This window comes from Macaca mulatta, chromosome 7, assembly GCF_049350105.2.
Source record: "Macaca mulatta isolate MMU2019108-1 chromosome 7, T2T-MMU8v2.0, whole genome shotgun sequence".
In the NCBI taxonomy this organism is placed as follows: domain Eukaryota; kingdom Metazoa; phylum Chordata; class Mammalia; order Primates; family Cercopithecidae; genus Macaca; species Macaca mulatta.
This window is the reverse complement of record NC_133412.1, coordinates 54,876,731-54,899,859: the sequence shown is the minus strand read 5'-3', so window position 1 is coordinate 54,899,859 and position 23,129 is coordinate 54,876,731. Positions and strand designations below refer to the sequence as shown.

The 23,129-nt window shown below is 35.5% G+C and overlaps 1 protein-coding gene across 28 annotated transcripts in view; it reads left to right on the top strand.

Annotated features, from left to right (window-relative positions):
- Positions 1–23,129, top strand: part of SCAPER (S-phase cyclin A associated protein in the ER) — a 568,707-nt gene that overhangs the window by 140,252 nt on the left and 405,326 nt on the right. For all 28 annotated transcript variants that reach the window (XM_077939992.1, XM_077939989.1, XM_077939985.1 and 25 more), the window contains 5 exons: positions 3,499–3,669; positions 4,935–5,010; positions 5,120–5,237; positions 5,502–5,613; positions 16,931–17,071. In XM_077939992.1, the coding sequence (XP_077796118.1) occupies positions 3,499–3,669; positions 4,935–5,010; positions 5,120–5,237; positions 5,502–5,613; positions 16,931–17,071 (618 nt within the window). The remainder of the gene's footprint in view (positions 1–3,498; positions 3,670–4,934; positions 5,011–5,119; positions 5,238–5,501; positions 5,614–16,930; positions 17,072–23,129) is intronic.

Below are 23,129 nucleotides of genomic sequence, written 5' to 3'. Positions count from 1 at the left end.
ACAACTGTTTTTTCTTTTCTTTCTTTTTTTAAAATTATACTGTAAGTTGTAGGGTACATGTGCACAACGTACGGGTTTGTTACATAGGTATACATGTGCCATGTTGGTTTGCTGCACCCATCAACTTGTCATTTACATTAGGTATTTTTCCTAATTCTATCCCTCCCCCAGCCCCCCACCCTCAGCCCCAGTATGTGATATTCCTCGCTCTGTGTCCATGTGTTCTCATTGTTCAACTCCCACCTATGAGTGAGAACATGCGGTGTTTGGTTTTCTGTCCTTGTGATAGTTTGCTTAGAATGATGGTTTCCAGCTTCATCCGTGTCCCTACAAAGGGCATGAACTCATCTTTTTTTATGGCTGCATAGTATTCAATGGTATATATGTGCCACATTTTGTTAATCCAGTCTATCATTGATGGACATTTGTGTTGGTTCTAAGTCTTCGCTATTGTGAATAGTGCCACAATAAACATATGTGTGCGTATGTCTTTATAGTAGCATGATTTATAATCCTTCGGGTATATGCCCAGTAATGGGATTGCTGGGTCAAATGGTATTTCTAGTTCTAGATCCTTAAGGAATCACCACACTGTCTACAATGGTTGAACTAATTTACATTCCCACCAACAATGTGAAAGCATTCCTATTTCTCCACATCCTCTCCAGCATCTTTTGTTTCCTGAGTTTTTAATGATCGCCATTCTAACTGGTGTGATAGATGGGATCTCATTGTGGTTTTAATTTGCATTTCTCTGATGGCCAGTGATGATGAGCATTTTTTCATGTGTCTGTTGGCTGCATAAATGTCTTCTTTTAAGAAGTGTCTGTTCATATCCTTTGCCCACTTTTTGATGGGGTTCGTTCGTTCGTTCGTTCTTTCCCTCCCTCCCTCCCTCCCTCCCTCCCTCCCTCCCTCCCTCCCTCCCTCCCTCCCTCCCTCCCTTCCTTCCTTCCTTCCTTCCTTCCTTCCTTCCTTCCTTCCTTCCTTTTCTCTCTCTCTCTCTCCCGGTCTCTTTCTCTCTCTTCTCTTCTCTTCTCTTTTCTTTCTTGACGGAGTCTCGCTCTGTCGCCCAGGCTGGAGTATAGTGGCGCAGTCTTGGCTCACTGCAAGCTCCATCTCCTGGGTTCACACCATTCTCCTGCCTCACCCTCCCGAGTAACTGGGACTACAGGCGCCCGCCACCACGCTTGGCTAATTTTTTGTATTTTTTAGTAGAGATGGGTTTTCACCGTATTAACTAGGATGGTCTCAATCTCCTGACCTCGTGATCCGCCTGCCTTGGCCTCCCAAAGTGCTGGGATTACAGGCGTGAGCCCCTGCACCCGGCCGGGTTGTTTGTTTGTTTTTCTTGTAAATATGTTTAAGTTCTTTATAGATTCTGAATATTAACGCTTTGTCAGATGGGTAGATTGCAAAAATTTTCTCCATTCTGTAGGTTGCCTGTTCACTGTGATGACAGTTTTATATAAATTGAGTTGTGTAAGCTTTGCTTGGTTTCTTTCACTCAACATACTTATTTTGAGATTTATCCATGTAGCTGTGTGTATTAATACTTCATTCTGTTAATTGACTTTGCTAGTATTCTGTTATATGCATGTAACACAATGTTTGTTCATTCACTTGCCCAGAGACATTTGAATTACATCTTTTTTTTAATGAATAAAGATGCCACGAACGTTTTTGTATATATCTTTGTGTGAACATATGTTTTTATTTCTTTTGAGAAAATACTTAGATCAATTTTGTTGGTAGTATTGTTCAGGTCTTCTATATCCTTACTAGTTTTTTGTTTACTTTTTCTGTCAGTTGAGAGAGGGGTACTGAGATCACTGACTGTAACTGTGGATCTATTTCTTTTGTAACAACTTTATTGAGATGATAATTTACATATAATACAATCCATCTGTTTCAAGTTTACTGTTGTTTTTTAGTATATTCACAGAGTTGTACAACCATCACCATAATCAGCTTTAGAACTCTTTCATCACTCTGAAAAGGAAACCCAGTGCCCACTGGCAGTTACTCCCTTTCACTCCACCCACACATGCCATAGACAACCACTACACTGCTTTCTCCATATATAATTTTGCCTATTTTAGACATTTCATAGAAATGAAATGTAGTATATGGTTATTTGTGACTGGCTTCTTAGCATGTTTTAGAGATTCATTCATATCTTAGTTTGTCTCAGTACTTTGTTCTTTTTTGTGATCAAATAGTATAGTCCACTGAATGAATATACCACATTTTATTTATTCATCAGTTGACGGACATTTAGGTTGTTTCCACTGTGCTATTATGAATAGCACTGCTTTAAGTATTTGCATAAAATTTTTTGTGTGGGTACATTTTTTATTTCTCCTGGATATATGTGTAGGAGTGGAACTGTTGGGTTATATGAACTCTATGTTTAACTCTTTGAGCAACTGTCAGACTGCTTTCCAGATTGGTTGCATCATTTTACATTCTCATTAGGTTTATATTTTTTTGCATTTCAATAAGTTTTTACCTTATATATTTTGAAGTTCTGTTATGTCTATAAACATTTAGTATTGTTTTGTTGTCTTGATGGATTGACCCTTTTATTTATTATAAAATGGTCTTCTTTATTCCTCGTGATATTTTTTGCTCTGAAATCTGTGTCTGATATTAATATTTCAGCTCTCTTTTAATTAGCATAGATCTTTTATTTGTAATCTGTTTATTTTCTTCTAGGAAACATATAGTTCAGTCTTATTTTTTATCTAATTTGATAATCTCTGCCTATTACATGTTACATTTACATGTAATATAATTATTGATATAGTTTGTTTAAATCCACCATTTTACTATTTGTTTTCTCTTTGACTTGTGTTCTTCCTTCCATTTTTAATTTTTTAATAATTTTATTTTATCACCTTTGATGGCTTATTAACCACACGTTTTTTGTTATTTCAGTGTTTGATTTAGGGTTTCTAGTATACATTTTTAGCTTCTCATGAGGATTTATTAATTAATGAATTTCATGTGTTTTTATTATTTATAATGCATTTTTTAAAGTTAGGTGTATATATGTTCAGAAAGCATCATCACCAGTGTAGCATATATTCTTTCCATGTTCCCATTATAGTATACTATTTTGATTTTACATTTAATGAGTGTATTCAATCTATAATTGTTTTAAATTTTGGCACTTAAATGAAATTCACACTTTGTCATTAATAATACCTGTTAAATAAATAACTTCACAGTTTCTCATACATAGCTGTCTGGTAAATAAGGCAAATCATTGATTATTGTTCCATTTTATGGAATACCAAGTAGGTTCTTGGTTTTTAGAAGCTTCTAAGGCACACAGCTAGTAAGTGGATGAGCTTATATAGAACCCCACCTTTTATGGTTCTAGATCAGTACAATTTTATGTATACTGTTGAGTTCATGTTATAACATAAAAAATGATTACTTTCCAGTCAAGTGATGATTTTTCTTTTTGTTTATGTGTTTTTAACTTTATAGTCCATGGCAGAAGTCCTTGCTAAAAAAGAAGAGCTAGCAGATCGTCTAGAAAAGGCCAATGAAGAAGCCATTGCTAGTGCTATTGCTGAAGAAGAACAGTTAACTAGAGAAATTGAAGCTGAAGAAAACAATGATATTAACATTGAAACTGACAACGACAGTGATTTTTCTGTGAGACTTTTTAACATAACTATTCAAAATTTATATTTAGAAACAAAATTATCTGGGCCAGAAAGACTTGGAGTCCTTCTAGTCCTATTTAAAATTAGTTACTTAAAAATCATGTTCAGTAATCATAACTATTATTCTCAGGATGATTTAGACTTATATAATAAACAATAGCAAATCTTTTGTTAGCACTTTACCATTAGTAAGTATTTTCATATATGATACAGTTGACAAATTAGAAGTTGTTATTGTGATTTTACCAGTCAAGAAATTGAGTCTAGGCCAGTCGTGGTGCTGTATGCTTGTAATCTCAGCACTTTGGGAGGTCAAGGCAGTAGGATTGCTTGAGGACAGGAGTTCGAGACCAGCCTGGGCAACATAGCAAAACCCCGCTCTATTAAAAACAGTTAAAAAATTGAGTCTGACATAAAGTAAGAACTCAACATTACTCTAATTATAATTTATAGAGAGTGAAGACAAAGCTAAGGTATTTTACTTTTGTATTCTATTAGCAAAAAGTAGGCTGGGCATGGTGGCTCACGCCTGTAATCCCAGCACTTTGGGAGGCCGAGTCTGGTGGATCACAAGGTCAGGAGTTTGTGACCAGCCTGGCCAATATGATGAAACCCCGCCTCTATTAAAAATACAAAAATTAGCTGGGTGTGGTGGCGGGCTCCTATAGTCCCAGCTACTCGGGAGGCTGAGGCAGGAGAATAGTTTGAACCCGGGAGGTGGAGGTTGCAGTGAGCTGAGATCATGCCACTGCACTCCAGCCTGGGCCACAGAGTGAGACTCAATCTCAAAAATAAATAAATAAATAAATAAATGAGCAAATGATACACTACCTTCCTTTACTAAGTGCTTAGGATATATATGTTAATGATGGGAATTTGTTAAAGAATAAAATAACTTTAAATGTTTTACATATTGGTTTATTAAATTTTAATGCCAAACAATCTTCAGTTCTTCAGTATTTGGTCTGTATATGTAGTAATTTATGTAGTAATAGGATAAGACCAGTATATTTCTTAAATTTACTTCATTTGTCTCTGCTGTTAATGGCTGCTAGGCTCTTAATATGAATAGGCTGTGTATTTTAACTTGGTAATTATTATGAGTGTACTGGTAGGTACCGTTTTCCTGGTTTTTAACTGTTGGTTTAATGGAATATATTAACAATAGGTAGGAAATTTTCATGTGTGGTTCATTTTCTAAAGTTGTAATTGTGTTCAAAGATTTGATTTTCAGCTTCCCTTATTACATTTTAGGCCAGCATGGGCAGTGGGAGTGTATCTTTCTGTGGTATGTCCATGGACTGGAACGATGTCCTTGCAGACTATGAAGGTATTGTGTATATGCATATTGGCTGTGTTAGTACAGTGTTCAAAAGTTTGTTCTCAAATGTTTTATAGACCTATGTGGTTAAACAATGATAGTATTTTTTTCTAAACAGCTCGTGAGTCTTGGCGCCAAAATACATCCTGGGGGGACATTGTAGAAGAAGAACCTGCTAGACCTCCAGGGCATGGAATTCACATGCATGAAAAACTTTCTTCACCCTCTCGTAAAAGGTCTGGCATTTGAAAATTAATTTGAAGTGGTTCACAGGAAGAAAACTAGCCACTCTTGATTGTTAAATAAAAATGCTACATGGCATTTTTGGGCACATTACTTCAGGACAGTTTCAGATCCATTGAAAAGTAACAAAGCTTTCCTGAAGTGTTGGGCCAAAATTAGTTTTGCATACTTTAAGAACTATGAAGTCTAAAGAACACTTTTTCTGGCCTTATCATGTAAACATTTCATGTCTCTTGTCCATTTGTTTGTATTAATAGAACAATTGCAGAATCTAAGAAGAAACATGAAGAAAAACAAATGAAAGCACAGCAGCTAAGGGAAAAGTTACGTGAAGAGAAAACATTAAAGCTTCAGAAATTGTTAGAAAGGGTGAGTTTTTATTTTTTAGGAAATTATGATAGTCTGAAGTTAGTGGGCTTATTTTCAACTCTACTTCTGGTCTGAGAGAAGCTAAAATAACCATAAAATAATTAGATTTGCTAGGAAACAAAGGCATTTTAATCTATTGAATCCAAGAAGGTTAACTATAAACAAATCATCATTTTCAAATTATCTAGTAAATTGATATTTTGCAGGGTTAGCATGGATTATTAAAGCTCTACTTGTCTTTTGCCATTTTCATTGGAGGGTTTCCTTGGAGAGGTTTGTCTAAAGAGCAGAATGACCTGGTAGACAATTTGGAGCCTAAGACTATCAGTTTGTAGTGTGTTTGCCCATGGCCAGCCCTGGTCCTTGCTCTTGGCTCTGGTTTTTACTTCTGTTTATATGTCTGCAGCCAACCCCTTCAGCTGGAGGAATGCAAGCTACCGCCCTGTCCCACAGTTGTTGTCAATCCATGTCCATATGCAGCGGGCCAAATAGCCATGCACACACATGGCCACAGCTGGCCATGGCCCCCACTGCCACATGTATGCCTGCAACCAAACTCCACCTGGCCTCTGCCACCACCTGCCTTGGCTCCCACCTACCCGGGGGTGCTCACTTCTTAACACAGAGGTGCTGCTGGCAGCCACTGCCTACACCCTGTAGCTTTTGGAGCTGAGGACTGCCCTGTTACTGATATTGCCAACTGTAGCTCCCTGAGCTGCCACGCCAGTGCATACATATAAACCAGGAGTTGTTGTACTTGCCTGCACTTTGGCACTCTGTGTGCCACTAGGCTTAGTGCAATAATATACTCCTGCATTCCCCCCAAGGCAGTGCTCCCATCTGAGTAATTGGCTATCCTTTCTGAAGCCAGTCCATAAAAACTGGAGAATGTGACTACTTCTTTAAGTGCACAGACAGCAATGCAAGGATACAAGGAACATGAAAAATCAGGAAAACTTGACACCACCAAGAGAATACAATAAATATCCAGCAAGCAATCCAAACAAATGAAGATCCATGAAGTCCCTGATAAAATATTCAAAATAACTGTTGAAGGTCAGTGAACTGTAAGAGAACACAGATAAATAATGTAACAAAATCAGGAAAACAACATAAAAACAAAATGAGAACATCAAGAAAGTGAAGCCATGAGAAAGAACCAAACAGAAATTCTAGAGGTGAGAAATACGCTGAAGAAACTAGAAAGTGCAGTAGAGAGCTTCAGCAGCAGACTTAGTGAAGCAGAAGAAAGAATCAAGAGAACTTGAAAACAGGTCATTTGGAATTACCCAGTAAGAGGAAAGAAAGAATGAAAAAAATGAAGAAAGTCTCTGGAACTTATGGGACACTAGAATTGAATGAATATATGCATTATAGGGATTGAAGAGAAGCAGGCAGAAAGCTTTTTTCTTTTTTAAAAGAAATAACCCAAAACTTCCTAAATATGGAGAGCAAAAGAGATATCCAGACTCAGGCTCACAGAACCCCACAACAGTTAAAGAAGTCTACATCAAGACTTATTATAATTGTCAAAACTCAAAGATAGAATTTTGAAAGCTGCCTGAGAAAGGCAACTCATCTCATACAAGGGAAGCCAGCCTCTACCCCCACGAAATGATCAGTGAATTTCTCAACATGTATATTCCAGGCTAGGAGATAATGGGATGATATATTCAAAGTACTGGGGGGGGGGGAACCTGACCAGCCATGATTATTATACCCTGGAAAGCTATCCTTAAAAATGAAAGGAGATAAAGTCTTTCCCAGACACATGAAAATTGAGGGAGTTTGTCATCACTAGGCTTGCCTGAGAAGAAATGCTAATGGAGTTCTTTTTTTTTTGAGACAGAGTCTCGCTTTGTCGCCCAGGCTGGAGTGCAGTGGCCGGATCTCAGCTCACTGCAAGCTCCGCCTCCCGGGTTTACGCCATTCTCCTGCCTCAGCCTCCCGAGTAGCTGGGACTACAGGCGCCCACCACCTCGCCCGGCTAGTTTTTTGTATTTTTTTTAGTAGAGACGGGGTTTCACCATATTAGCCAGGATGGTCTCGATCTCCTGACCTCGTGATCCGCCCGTCTCGGCCTCCCAAAGTGCTGGGATTACAGGCTTGAGCCACCGCGCCCGGCCTAATGGAGTTCTTAAAATGGAATTGAAAAATGATAAACACCAATGTAAAAACGTATGGAAGAAAGTATGTAAAGCTCAGGGGTAAATGTACAGTCAAATACAGAATAACATAATACTGTTAAGGGTGGTACAGAAATAACTGCAACCCCAATATAAAACTTTAAAGAAGGCTGGGTGTGGTGACTCACACTTGTAATCCCACTGCTTTAGGAGGCTGGGGTGGGAAGATCACATGAGGCCAGGTGTCTCACACCAGCCTGAACAATGTAGCAAGAGCTCATCTCTACAAAAAGAAGGAAGAACAAAAAAATTATCAGTTATGGTGGTAGGCACCTGTAGTCTCAGCTACCTGTGAAACCGAGGCAGAAGGATCACTTGAACCTGGGAGTTTGAGGCTGCAGTGAGCTAGGATTGCCCCATTGCATTGCAGCCTGGGAAACAGAGCAGCATCCTGTTACTAAGGTAGGGTGGGGGAGAGGACTTAAAAGACAAAAAGGTATTAAAAATAAGTATAATGACAGAAAATTGATATTGGATTTACAGTATGAAAAGTAGTAAACTCTGACTTCAAAAACACATAGTGTACGGGTAGGTAAAAGTGTAGAGTTTTGTAGGCCATTGAATTTACGTTGTTACCAAATTAAAGTAGACAATTGTAACCACAAAGGCAAACCTATTGTAAATACACAAATGCTAAAGAGAAATCAAACCAAACCATTAGAAAAAAAAAACCCCACAATCAAATAACAAATGAAGACAGCAATAGAGTAAGGAACAAAAGCCTGCAAAACAAGCAGAAAATAAGTAGCAAAATGGCAGTAATAAATCTTTACTTACTGTTAATAATTACTTCAAGTATAAATGGATTAAACTCCTCAATCAAAGGGCATAGAGTGACTCAATGAATTAAAGAAAAAATACCCAACCATATGCTGCTTTGAACAGACTTGGCTGAACACGAAGGAGTATCTTATTCCATGTAAATTATAACCAAAAGAGAGCAGAAGTGGCTAAACTTAGACAAAACAGACTTTAGGACAAGAACTGTCCCTAGAGAGGAAGAAGGCCATTAAATAATGACAAAAGAGTCAGTTTAACAGAAGGATACAACAATTTAAATATATTTGCACCCAGCAATCTTATAAATATATAAAACAAATACAAATCTGAAGGGAGAAAATGGTAGCAATAAAATAATAGTAGGAGACTTCAGTGTTCCACTGTCAATAATGGTTGGAACATTCAGGTAGAAAATCAATAATGAAACACCTGACTTACAACACTGTACACTAAATGTGCCTAAGAAATATATACAGGATTTTCTACCTCCAAATCAGCAGAATACTCATTCTTCTCAAGTGCACATGAAACATTCTTCAGAATAGATCATGTGTTAGGTCACAACACTAGTATTTAGAAATTTAAGAAGATGGAAATCATACCAATATCTTTTAGACCATGGTGGAATGAATCTAGAAATCAATAACAGAAAATGGGAAAATTAGCAAAAATGTGAAAACTAAACATACAGTTGAACAACTATTTGGTAAAAGAGGAAATAAAGGGGAATTTAAATAATACCTTGAAGCAAATGAAAACAAATATAACTCACTAAAATTTGTGAGATGTAGCAAAACAAGACTCTGAGGGAAGATTATAGTAATACATGCCTAAATTAGAAGAGAAGAAAGATCTCACTTAACCTAGTTTTCTAACTCACAGAACTAGAAAAAGAAAAAACAAACTAACCCCAAAGTTACTATATGGAAAGAAATAATGATTAGAGTACAAAAAAATTAAATGCAAAAGAGAAAAACAATGGGGAAAAAATCAACAAAACAGGCTTGGTTTTGTGGAAAGATAAAAAAAAATCAAACTCTTAGCTAGTCTAAGAAAAAAAAGACTTAGATAAATTAGAAACGAAAGTAGAGTCATTACAATGGATAACAGAGAAACAAAAAGGATCATAAAGAACTATTATCAATAATTTATGGCACCAGATTGGATAACCTTGGAAGAAGTGGATAAATTCCTAGAAATATACAACCCAACATGACTGAATCAAGAAGAAATAAAGAGCCTAAACAGACCAATAACAAGTACAGAGATTGAATTACTCAATCAAAAAACCAACAAAAAAAGCCTAGGGCCACATGACTTCACTGATGAATTCTATGAAACATTTAAAGGAGAAGTAGTACCAGCCTTTCTTGAACTTTTCTGAAAAATAGAAGAGGGAACACTTTTGTGAAATAAGAAATATTATATTGGTCTCTGCCCCTGGTTCCTGACTTAGAGCTCCTAAAACTCTGGTAGATAGAAGCACTAGGATAATATTGTTTTTCCAATATGTTATCTTTGACCCTGGTTCCCAACAGATAATTTCTGTGATCTTTGTAATTTCTTGAGTGATAAGAGCATCTGAAACAGAGTTCCTAAATGTCTTGGGCTTTGCTGAGTGATAGGAGCATCTTTTGTTGTAATGACGCTACTCTTGGTAGTGTCCTGGATAGCCTCAAAATTGGTGCTGGCTACCAGAACTTGGACCTCCAGGTTCGGTTGATTGCCAAAGCCAGTGATTTAATAAATCATGCCTCTGTAATGAAGTTTCCATTAAAAATCCCAAGAACAGAGTTTGGGGAGTTTCTGGGTTGTTAAACATGTGGAGGTACCTGAAAGGTGGCATACCTGGAGAGGGCATGTAAGTTTCATGTCCCTTCTTCACACTTTGCCCTAGGCGTCTTTTCCATCTAGCTGTTTATCTGCATCCTTTAAAAGTTCCTTTGTAATAAATTGGCAATAGTAAGTAAAAGTGTTTCCTTGAGTTCTATGGGCCACTCTAGCAAATGAATCAAACTTGAGGAGACAGTTGTGAGAATCCCAAATTTATAGCTGGTTTGTCAGAAGTATGGGTCAGAACTTGGGACTTGTGATTAGCATCTGAAGTTGTGGGGGCAGTCTTGTGGGACTGAGCCCTTATCTGTGGGACCAGGTAGATAATGTCAGAATTGGATTGAATTATATGACAGCTAGGTGGCGTCAGGGAAGTGGTCAGTATGAGAAAAACCCCATAAAAATCTGGGTGAAGAGAATTGTTATTGTGTTGTATGTGAGAGTAGGAAAAACAATTTAGTTTTTCCTGTCTCTTACACCGCCCAAACTTGTGTTATGAGACCTGCATCATTCTGATTCCAAATCTAGACAGAAACACAAGAAAGGGGAGAACTACAGGCCAATATTCCAGATAAACATAGATGCAGAAATCCTCTTTAAAATACTAGCAAACCAAATTCAAGAATATATTAACAGTCATACCATGATTGAGTGGGATTTATCTCTGGAATGTAAGTATAGTGAAATATACTAAAATCTATAAATGCAGTATACTGTATTAATACAGTGAAAGACAAAAAAACACTAATATCTCAATAGATGCAGGATAAACACTTGACAAAGTTCAATATCCTTTCATGAAAAAAACTCTCAACATAATAGGTATAGAAGGAACTTTTCTCAATACAATATAGGCCAATGCTGTTGTTTTAATGTTTATCCCCTCCAAAACACATATTGAAGTTTAATTACTATTGTAACCATATTAAGAGGTGGGTTCTTTAGGAGGAGATTAGGTTATATTGGCTCTGCTCTTATGAATGGATTGATACCATTATTGTGGAAGTGGGTCCTTATTGCAGGAGTGGGTGCCTTATAAAAGGTTGGATTTAGCTCCCCATAGTGCCCCTGCCACCCTTTGCCCTCTCTTACCCTGTTGCTTTCCTCCGGGGTTGATTTCATAAGAAGAACCTAATCAGATGCCACCACCTTGTTATTGGACTTCCAGTCTCCAGAACTATTATATGATAAATACATTTCTTTTCTTAATAAATTACCTAGTTTCTGATTTTCTGTTATAGCAGCACAGAACAGACTAAGACAGCCCATATATGAACAACCCACAGTTAACATCATAATTGGGAAAAACTGAAAGCTTTTTCTCTAAGATTTGGTAAAAGGCAAGTATCCCCACTTTTACCATTTCTCTCCAACGTAGTACTGGAAATACTGGGAAAAGCAGTCAGGCAAGAAGAAGAAATGAATGCATTATATGGGAAGGGAAAGAAGTAAAATTATCTATTTGTAGATAACATCATAAATATGGAAAACCTTAAAGATTCCACAGAAAACTTGGAGAAATAATATATGAATTCAGTAATGTTTAGAGATACAAAATCAACATGCTTAGGAATCAGTGGGGTTTTCATACACTATGATCTATATGAGAGAGAAATTAAGGATACAGTTTTCCTTATATTAGCAACAAAAAGAATAAAATACTTAGGAATTAACTTAAGCAGGGAGTTGAATCACTTGTGTAGTGAAAATTATAAGTTTATGAAAAAAAAATTTAAAGCAGCAAGTAAATAGACATCCGAGTTCGTGGATTAGAAGTATTAATATTATTATAATGTCCATACAGCCTTAAGTGATCTACGGTTTCAGTGCAATCTCTATCAGAACCCCAACCATTTGTTTTTAGAGAAATAGAGAAACAGTCCTAAAATCCATGTGAAGCTCCAAAAGACCCCAAAGATCGAAAGTAATCTTCAGCAAGAAGAGCAAAGGCTATAGTCATAATACTTTCTAACTTCAAATTTTGTTATAAAAGTATAGTAATCAAACAATTTGGCACTAGCATACAAACATACACACAGACCAATGAAACTTAATAGAAAACCCAGAAATAAACCTATGCAATTATGGGCAACTGGTCTTTGACAAGGATGCTGAGAACCTACAATGGGGAAAGCATAATCTTTTCAACAAAGGATGTTGGGAATTCTGGGTATCCACATGCAAAAGAATGAAATTGGACGCTTATCTTACACCATACACAAAAATCAACCCAAAATGGATTAAAGGCTTAAACATAGGATCTGAAACCATACAACTTTTAGAAGAAAACTTTCGGAAAAACCTTGACATTGATCTTGGTGATAATTGTTTGAATATGACAGAAAAACACAGGCAACAAAAGCAAAATTAGACATGTGGAATTAAATTAAAAACCTGTACAGCAAATGAAAAAATTATCAAAATGAAAAGACAGCTATGGAATGAGAAAAATATTTGTAAAAAATATATCAAATAAGACATTAATATCCAAAATATTTGAAGTACTCACACAACTCAATGGCAAGAAAACAGCCTGACTCAAAAATGGGCAAAGGACTTAAAGAGACACTTCTCAAAAGGAGAAATCCAAAAGGCTAACAGGTACATGGAAAGGTCCTCGGCATCTAAAATGATCAGGGAAATGGAAATCGGACTTGAGTGAAGTATCACCTGATGCTTGTTAGGATGGCTATTCTCAAAATGACAGGCACGTATTAGGGAGGATGTGGAGAAAATGGAATCCTTGTATGCTGTTGGTAGGAATGTAAATTTGTATAACCATTATAGTAAGCAATATGGAATTTCCTCAAAAAATTAAAATAGAGCCTATCATATGATCAGCAGTTCTTCTTCTGGGTATATATACAAAGGAATTGAAATCTGGATCAAGAAGAGATATCTGTGCACCCATGTTCACTGTAACATTATTCATAATAGCCAAGATATGGAAACAACCTGAGTGTCTGCTGACGAATGAAAAAAATATGGTATATATTTTGTGTGTGTGTGTTCATATATATATATATGTGTGTATATATATATATAAAAACAATATTATCTAGCCTTAAAAAGAATGAAATTTTAACATTTGTGACAACGTGGATGGAGCTAGAGATATTAAGCTAAGTGAAAAGAGACACAGAAATGCTGCATGATCTCACTTCTGTGTGGAATATGAAAAAGTCACATTCATAGAAGCAGAGAGGGGAGATAGAGTGGTATTGGTCAAAGGGTACAAAAGTTTGACTTATGCAAGATTAATAATTTCTGATGATGTAATGTACAGCATCATGACTGTAGTTAACAAAAAACAAAATACCTGAAAACATAGGAAACTTTGAGTTTATTCTTGGAATTCAAAGATATTCCCTCATTAGAAAATCTATGAATGTAATGGGATGTAAACTGATTAGAAGAGAAAAACCATTATTTTCAACATCAGGGAAAGATGATCAAGTTTGGATAAGCACTAATTATATTTGCAGAAGAGAGTCTGTGTATTTAGAGCAGAATAACTATTGATCAGTGTGGTAAGTGGAAATAACATGGGCTCTGGAGATAGCCAACCAAGTTTAAATCCTGATTTTGTCATATAATAAGCTATGATTCCCTGAGCAAGGTACTTAACATTATTGTATTTCAGTTTCTTTTTCTGAAAAATGACAATTGTAGTTATTAACCTGTTGTGATGCTTAAATGAGGCAAGTATGTAAAACAGTAACATAGTGCTAGGATGGATGTTGCTTAATATACAGTCACTCTTATAACTGAGTACTGTGTTATCTATGCTGTATGACAAATAACGGAAAAAGCTTAAAACAGCAAACATTTATCAGGTCACTATTTCTGTGAAAAAGGCAACCAGGAATTGCATAGTGATTCTTTTATTGTTTTATTTGGAGCCAGGGACTTGCTCTGTCACCCAGGATGGGATGCGGTGATGCAGCATAGCTCACTGCAGCCTAGAACTTCTGGGCTGAAGCCATCCTCCTGCCTCAACCTCTTGAGTAACCAAGATTACAGGCACATGCCATCGTGCCTGGTTAAATTTTTAATTTTTTTGTAGAGACAGGGTCTTGCCATGTTGCCCAGACTGGTCTTGAACTCCTGGCATCAAGCAATCCTTCTACCTTGGCCTTCTAAAGCACTGGAATTCCAGGTGTGAGCCATCATACCTGGCCATCATTCTTGCTCTGGGTCTCTGATGATTTTTTTTTTTTTTTTTCGAGATGGAGTCTGGCTCTGTCGCCTAGGCTGGAGTGCCATGGCACAATCTCGGCTCACTGCAGCCTCCACCTCCCGAGTTCAAGTGATACTCCTGTTTCAGCCTCTTGAGGATCTGGGATTACAGGCATGCGCCACCACACCTGGCTAATTTTTTGTATTTTTGGTAGAGACGAGATTTCACCATGTTGGCCAGACTGGTCTCGAACTTCTGACCGGAAGTGATCTGCCTCCCAAGTACTGGGATAACAGGCGTGAGCCACTGCTTCCAGCCTGATGAATTTTTAGTCAAGCTATCAGTCAGGTCATAGTCATCTGGGTCTGGAGGATCCACTTCCATACTCATTTGTGCGGTTATTTGCTGGCTTTTGTTCCCCTTTGGCTGTGGGCCAGAAACCTCAGTTTCTTGCCAAGTATACCTTTCTACAGCCCAAGTGTCTTCATGACATGGCCAGTGGTTTCTCCATAGAAAATCAGAGAGAGAGAGTCGGGGAGAGAAAGGAAAAAGTACCTAAGAGAGTTAATAAAAGGAAGTTGTGCTGAGTTTTATAGCATTGCTTTTGCTGTATTCTTTTGGTCACAGTTCTGATACAATATGGGAGGAGATTACATAAGGATCTTAAAACCAGGTGGCTTAGATCACTAGGCACCATCTCAGAGGCTCCATACTACAGGTACCTAACACAGCATGATGAAAGATGTATGGCCACTATATTGTAATTACAGGTGAACTCTTTTGTTACCTTCTGGTATTAGAAAAGAGTATAAATAGTCATAGGTTAAGCATATTATTTGGATTACTTTTACTGTGTAGTTTAAATTTGGGAGAAATAGTTGGACCACATAATTTGAATGTTCATAAAAATACATTAGGTAGTGCAAGATTCTGTTGAGTACAGTGTAAAGTTGACTAGGACTATAAGAAAATTATTTGAGTTTTATTTTTACTTGAATCTCAATAATTTGTCATGTAGCTGAATAGATTAGATATGAAAAGCAGTCTCTTGTGGAGTTCTACAAGAGTCAATGTATTATTTTAATTTTAGCTTAAGAGAAGTGCTCTAACACAATCACAATTCTTCTCTTACTGTGTTTTTAAATACCAGCACAATTATAGTAAATTTTCTTTTATCTAAACATGATCTCCAAGTATTCATGCAAGAAAATCGTTGATTAGTGAAAGTATACAAGACTTTAGATGTGTTCTGGTTATTTTCTCATCAATGTAGGTATCTCTTAAATTAATTTTAATGGCAATTTTCATCTTCCATTTGTATGATGGATTATTGTTTTCAACACTGTTTCACATGAGTGATGTCATCACATCACCACAATAACTCTATGATGTACACAAGGCAGGTGCTGAACCTCATTTTATAGATGTAAAAACAATCTAGGAGAGGCTAAGTGTTGTTTCCAGTGTTACACAACCAATAATTTGCAGAGCTGAGGCTTTAAGGACATGTCATCTGGCTCTTCGTGTAGTGCTATTTTTGTATCATACTTTTTTGGATGGTTCAACACAATTATTGAGAGAAACAACTCAAATAAAATTTTAGGTTTTTTCCACTCATATTGACCCATCTTCTGATTTTCTATAATTTATTTTCATGGTGCTGAATCTTATTTCCTAGAGCACAGAACAAGCTTTTACTTCTTCTGTTTGAGGTTGTTTTAAGGAATTAAAATTTTAAGGGTTAATTTCTTAAAACAACATAAAGTAGCAATTATTATGTCTATATTTTTTTGTAGGTGAAACCCTCTCTGTTCCTTCAGAGAATGTTTCTTATGCAAATAATGTGATTTGTTAGATATCATTTTTCAGTTTCTAGGATAAAATTACTTATTTTTCTTGAATGTGGGTTACATCATAGAGATGTTAACGTTTATAAGGTTAAATATACACTATATTCATTTTAAACATACTCATGATAACGGTACAAGAATAATGCAAATATTTCTGTAGAGGCATATCTAAGCCACTGTTCTGAGAGTTTTATGAACCTTCAAATAATCCTGTGAGGTAATATTATTATTTTTATTTGCTGTTTATAGATAAGGAAACTGAGACATAGGCTAAAAAAGTTGTCTAGATGATGCAGCTAGTAAGTGGCCAATGTAGATTATGAATTTAGGTAGTCTGGCCTCATAGTTCTCGTCCTTAATTGTTAGTCATGTTGCTGCACATTTTTCCACACTTAGAGTTTATATTTCATAAGCCATTTATTTATTAGTACTTCATTTAAATGATTGTATATATTGAAATTAAGGATGTGATAATTCACTATACGCAGGAGAAGGATGTCCGGAAGTGGAAGGAAGAATTACTAGATCAACGACGCAGGATGATGGAAGAAAAATTACTTCATGCTGAGTTTAAGCGGGAAGTGCAATTACAAGCAATTGTGAAAAAAGCACAAGAAGAAGAAGCTAAGGTATATCATAAGAGCTTTAAATGTTAACTTAATTACCCAAGTACTTTTTTCAATTGTTATATAATAGTAATAGAAGATAATGTTTATCCAGTGTTTATTCTGTTCTAGGATAACAGCATTTTACAGGCTCATTTAAAACTTACGAGGTGCAATATTTTATCCCTTTGATAATTCTGTGAGCCATCTATTATTATTTTATTATACAAAGGTATAATTGATAGATAATAAGCAGCACATATGTAATTTATTCCATTTGATGAGTTTTGACATGTATTATATCCTTGAAACTATCAGTACAATGAACATAATATACAATTCCTCTTTGTAATTCATTCCTTCATTCAACTCTATTATCTAATTACTGATCTGCTTTCTATCGGTATAAATGTTTGCATTTTCTAGAACTTATGTGTGTGGAATCATACATTATCTATTCTTTTCTCTGGCTTTCCCTCATAATAGTTACTTGGAACTTCATCCTGTTGTGTGTGTGAATAATTCCTTCCTTTTCATTGCTGAGTCATTCCTTCCATTTCTTTACGTATGGAAATACCGTAATTTGTTAACCCAGTCACTTGTTGATGGACATGTGTTTTCTTTCCAGTTTTTTTCTATTACAAATATAGCTGCTGTGGCAATTCATATATATGTCTTTGTGCAGATGTGTACTTTCATTTTTATTTTATGAAAACCTAGGAGTGGATTAGTATAGCATCTTACAATAGGTTCATGTTTAAGTTTTACACATGGTTTTCCATTCCTACCAGTAGTGAATGGGAGTTCTAGTTGTGCTATATTCTGACCAGCACTTGACACAGTTACACATTTTAATTTCAGTAATTTTTAAAATATGTGTATAGAGTCTTAATTTTTTTTCCTTTTTTTGTGGGAAAAACGTAATGTAATATTTATCATCTGTTAAGTATACAGTTCAGTGGTTTTAATGCATTCATGTTATGCAGTCATCACCACCATGTATCTCCATTAGTCTTTTTCATCTTGTAAAACTGAAACTCTGTGCTCATTAAACAGTAACTCCTCATTCTCACCACCAGCCCCTGGCAATGATCATTCTACTTTCTAGATCTATGATTTTGACTACTCTAAGTGCCTCTTATAAATGGAATGATATAATATAATTTTATCTTTTTGTGACTGGCTTATTTCATTTAGCATTAGGTCTTCAGTGTTATAGCATATGTTAGAATTTCCATCCCTTTTCAGGCTGAGTAATTTTCCATTGTATGTATATACCACATTTTGCTTATCCATTCATATCTCAATGGACATTTGAGTTATTACTACACTTTAGCTATTGTGAATAGTGCTGTTGTAAATATGGATGTACAAATAACTCTCGAGTCCCTGCTTTGAATTCTTTTGGGTATATACCCAGAATTGGAAAGTCTGGATCTTATGGTAATTCTATTTTTAATTTTTTGAGGAATCACCATGCTGTTTTCTACATGTAGTTCAACATTTTTACATTCCCATCAGTAGTGCACAAGGGTTCCAGTTATTCCATATCCTCTCTAACTTCCATCATTTTGTTTTTGTGATAGTAGTCATTCTAATGTGTGTTATTTGGTGTCTCGTTGTAGTTTTGATTTGCATTTCTCTAATGATTAGTGGTGTTGAGCATCTTTTCATGTGCTTATTGGCCATTTGTATATCCTCTTTGGAGAAATGTCTATTCAAGTCATTTGCCCATTTTTGAATTGAGTTGTTTGTTTTTTTGTTGTGGAGTTTTAAGACTTCTTCATATATTCTTGATATCAATTTGTTTTTAAATCAAAGATATGATTTGCAAATGTTTTCTCCCATTCTGTGGGTTGCATTTTTACTTTGACAAAAGTAACATCTTTTGACACGCAAAATATTTTAATTTTCGCAAAGTCCAGTTTGTCTGTTTTTTCTTTTGTTGCCTGTGACTTTGGTGTCATATCCAGTAAGTCATTGCAAAATCTAGTGTCGTGACACTTTGATCCTGTGTCTTCTAAGAGTTTTATAGCTTTAGATCTTACGTTTAGGTAATTGATCCATTTTGAGTTAATTTCAGCATATAGAGTTAGGTAAGGTTTAGCTTGATTCTTTTGCATGTGACTGTCGAGTTTTCCCATTGCCATTTGCTGAAAAGACTGTTCTTTGTCCATTAAATTGTCTTGGCATCCTTGTCAAAAATCATTTGACTATATCTGTGAGGGTCTATTTCTTAGCTCCCTGTTCTATTCCATAGGTCTGTATGTTTGTTTTAGTGCTAGTACTATACTGTTTTGATGTTTGTAGTTTTAAGTTTTGAAATTAGGAAGTGTGAGTCATCCAATTTTGTTGTTCTTTTTAAAGATTGTTTTGGTTATTTGGGGTCCCTTGAGATTCCATATGAATTTTAGGGTGGACTTTTCTGTTCCTGCATAGTCATCATTGGGATTTTGATAGAGATTGCATTGAATCTATAGATCACTTTGTGTATTGTTGATGTCTTAACAATTTTAAGTGTTCTGGTTCATGATCATGGGATAATTTTTTATTTATTTGTGTTGTCTTTAATTTTTCAACAATGTTTTGTACTTTTTATTGTATGTGTCTTTTGCCTCCTTGGTTAATTACTAAGTATTTTATTATTTTTGATGCTATTGTTAATGGGATTGTTTTCATAATCTCCTTTTCAGATTGTTCCTTGTTAGTGTATAGAAATGCAATTGATTTTTGTATGTTGACTTTGTATCCTGCTTCTTTACTGAATTTTTATTAGTTCTAACAGTTTTTGTTTGGTGGAATCTGTAAGTGTTTTCTACATATAAGTTCATATCATCTGTGAACAAAGATAATCTTACTATTTTCTAAATTTGGACACTATTTCTTTTACTTTCCTAATTCTTCTGGCTTGAATTTCTAGTGCTACTTTAAATAGAAGCGGTGAAAACGGCCAGGCACAGTGGCTTACACCCGTAATCACAGCATTTTGGGAGGCCGAGGCGGGCAGATCACGAGGTCAGGAGATTGAGACCATCCTGGCTGACACAGTGAAACCCCGTCTCTACTAAATATACAAAAAATTAGCTGGGCGTGGTGGTGGGCACCTATAGTCCCAGCTACTTGGGAGGCTGAGGCAGGAGAATGGCGTGAACCCGGGAAGTGGAGCTTGCAATGAGCCTAGATCGCGCCACTGCACTCCAGCCTGGGTGACAGAGCAAGACTCCGTCTCAGTAAAAAAAAAGTGGTGAAAGCAGGTATCTTTATCTTGTTCCTAATAGCAGAGTAAAAGCTCTCAGTCTTTTACCATTGAGTATGATATTTGTTGAGGTTTTTTCATATATCGCTTTTGAGTTTGTTCTGTTCCTAGTTTGTTGTTTTTTGTCATGAAAAATGTTTAATTGTCAAATGTTTTCTTGTGCATCAATTGAGACTGTATGTTTTTTCCCTCTTTAATTCTGTTAATATGTTATATTACATTGGTCAGTTTCCGTATTTCGAACCCTTCCAGGAATAAATCCTACTTGGTCATGGTGTATAATTCTTTTAATATGCTTTGCTAGTATTTTGTTGAGAGTTTTTGCGTTAATATTGATAAAGGATATTGGTCTATAGTTTTTTCCTTTTAGTTTCTGTCTGGTTTTGGTATCAGGGTAATGCTGGCCCCATAGAATGAGTTAGGATGTATTCCCTCCTCTTCAGTTGTTTGGAGTTTGAGAAGGTTTGGTGTTAGTTCTTTAAGTGTTTGGTAGAATTCACCCATGAAGCCATAAGGTCCAGGAATTTTCTTAGGAGATTACTAAATTACTGATCAATGTTCTTACTAGTTACAGGTCTAATTCATGTTTTCTAAATTTTTTTGATTTGATTTTTTAGGTTTTGTACTTGTGTGTATTATGAGTTATGGTTGAGATTTTTTTTTCATGTGGGTATGTACTGTTCCAGCACCAGTTGTTTAAGACTGTTCTTTTTACATTGAATTGCTTTAATAACATTGTTGAAAATGAATTGGCCATGAATATGTGAGTTTTCTTTCTAACTTGATTCTGTTTCCTTTATCTCTGTGCCTGTTTTTATACCAGTACCACTCTATCTTGATTATTGTACCTTTATAATAAATTGAAATCAGAAAGTACACGTCCGTAAGCTTTGTTGTTTTTTTCCAAGCTATTTTGGCTATTTTAGATCCTTTGTATTCCATATAAATTACAGGATCAGCTTTTGAATTTCTACAAAGATTTTTTTAAAGCCTATCTGGGTTTAAAATGCGTTTGCATTGAATTTATAGATTAATTTGGGGGAGAATTGACATCTTAATGATATTGAGCATTTCCATGAACATGATATATATCTCAACTTATTTAGATTCTTGCCTTTGCATCTATTTTGTGAAATTTATCTATAGTTCATATGTTTGATGGTATATTCAATGGTTTTTTTTCTGTTTATTGCTAATATATAGCAGTGCAGTTGATTTCTGTATATGTACCTTGTATTCTACAACCTTGCTAATAAACTCACTTATTAGGTCTATTGTTATTTCTTTCTTTCCAGTCTGTATGTTTTTTGTTTTTTATCTCCTTGTATTGCAATGGCCGGGACTACTACAGTGTTGAGAGTTGTGAAGAGAGCTGACGTCTTTCCTTGTTCCCAGTCTCAGGAGAAAAGCATTTACTCTTCACCATTAAGTATGATATTAGCTATAGATGTTTCATAGATGTTTGTTATCAAATTGAGGAAATTTCTTTCTAGTCTTAGTTTACTGAAAATCTTTACCATGATTGGACTTTAAAATTGTTCACATGGTGTTTTGTCAATTAAGATATAATTTTAAAAATTTTTTAATGATGAATTTCACTGATTGATTTTCATATATTAAATCAACTGTGCATTTCTGGGATAAACCTCATGTAGTCATAGTATATTATCGTTTTTATATATTGGTGAATTTGATTTGCTAAAATTTTAGGAATTTTTGCATCAGTGTTCATGACCGAGGGTGTTCTATAGTTTTTTTTCTTTAATGTCTTTGTTTTTGGTAACAGGATATGCTGGCTTTGTAAAGTGATTTAGGAAGGCTTCCATTATCTTCAGTTTCTTTAGAGTTGTTTGTGTAGAATTGGTACAATTTATTGTTTAATTTTTTTTTTTTTTTGTAAAATCCACCAAGAAAGCTATCTGGATCTGGTTTTCTTTGTGGGAGGGTTTTTGCCTAAAAGTTTTATTTCTTTAATTTACGTAGAGCTATTCCTAATATCTGTTTCTATTATATAATTTGTGTCACTCAAGAAATTTATCTATTCCCCAAAGACTAATACTGTTGAGCATCTTTTCATGTACTTTTTGGCCATTTGTATATCTTCTTGGAAAAAAATCTCTGTTCAAAATCCTTTGCTCACCTTTTACCTGGGCAGTTCATCTTTTTGTTGTTTAGTTATAAGAGTTCTTTATATGTTCTGGACACTAGATCCTTATGAAACTTGTGATTTGCAAATACTTTCTTTAATTTTGCAAGTTGTCTTTTCACTTTCTTGATAATGTTCTTTTAATAAAAATTTTTAATGTCAAATTCCAATTTATTTATCTTTTTTTGTTGCTTAGTTTTTGGTGCTAGGAAATAATTATCAAATCGAAGATCATGAAGATTTACCTCTTTGTTTTCTTCTGAGATTTTGTGGTTTTAGATTTTTATATTTAAATCATAAAAACATTTTGAGTTAATTTTTGTGTGTGATCTGAGGTAGGGGTTCAACTTAATTCTTTTGCATAAGAATATACATATTTCCCAGCACCATTTGTTGAAGAGACAAACCCTCCCATTGGTCTGTCTCAGCCCATTTGTGTTGTGATAAAGGAATACTTGAGGCTGGGTAATTTATAAAGAGAAGAGGTTTATTTAGCTCACTATTCTGTAGGCTGTACAAGAAGCATGGCACCATCATCTCCTTCTGGTGAGGGCCTCAGGCTGACTCCAGTGATGGCAGAAGGTGAAGGAGAGTCAGCATGTGCAGATCACATGGTGAAAGAGGAGGCAGTAAGAGAGGAGGGAGGTACCAGACTAAAACAACCAGCTCTTGAGGGAACT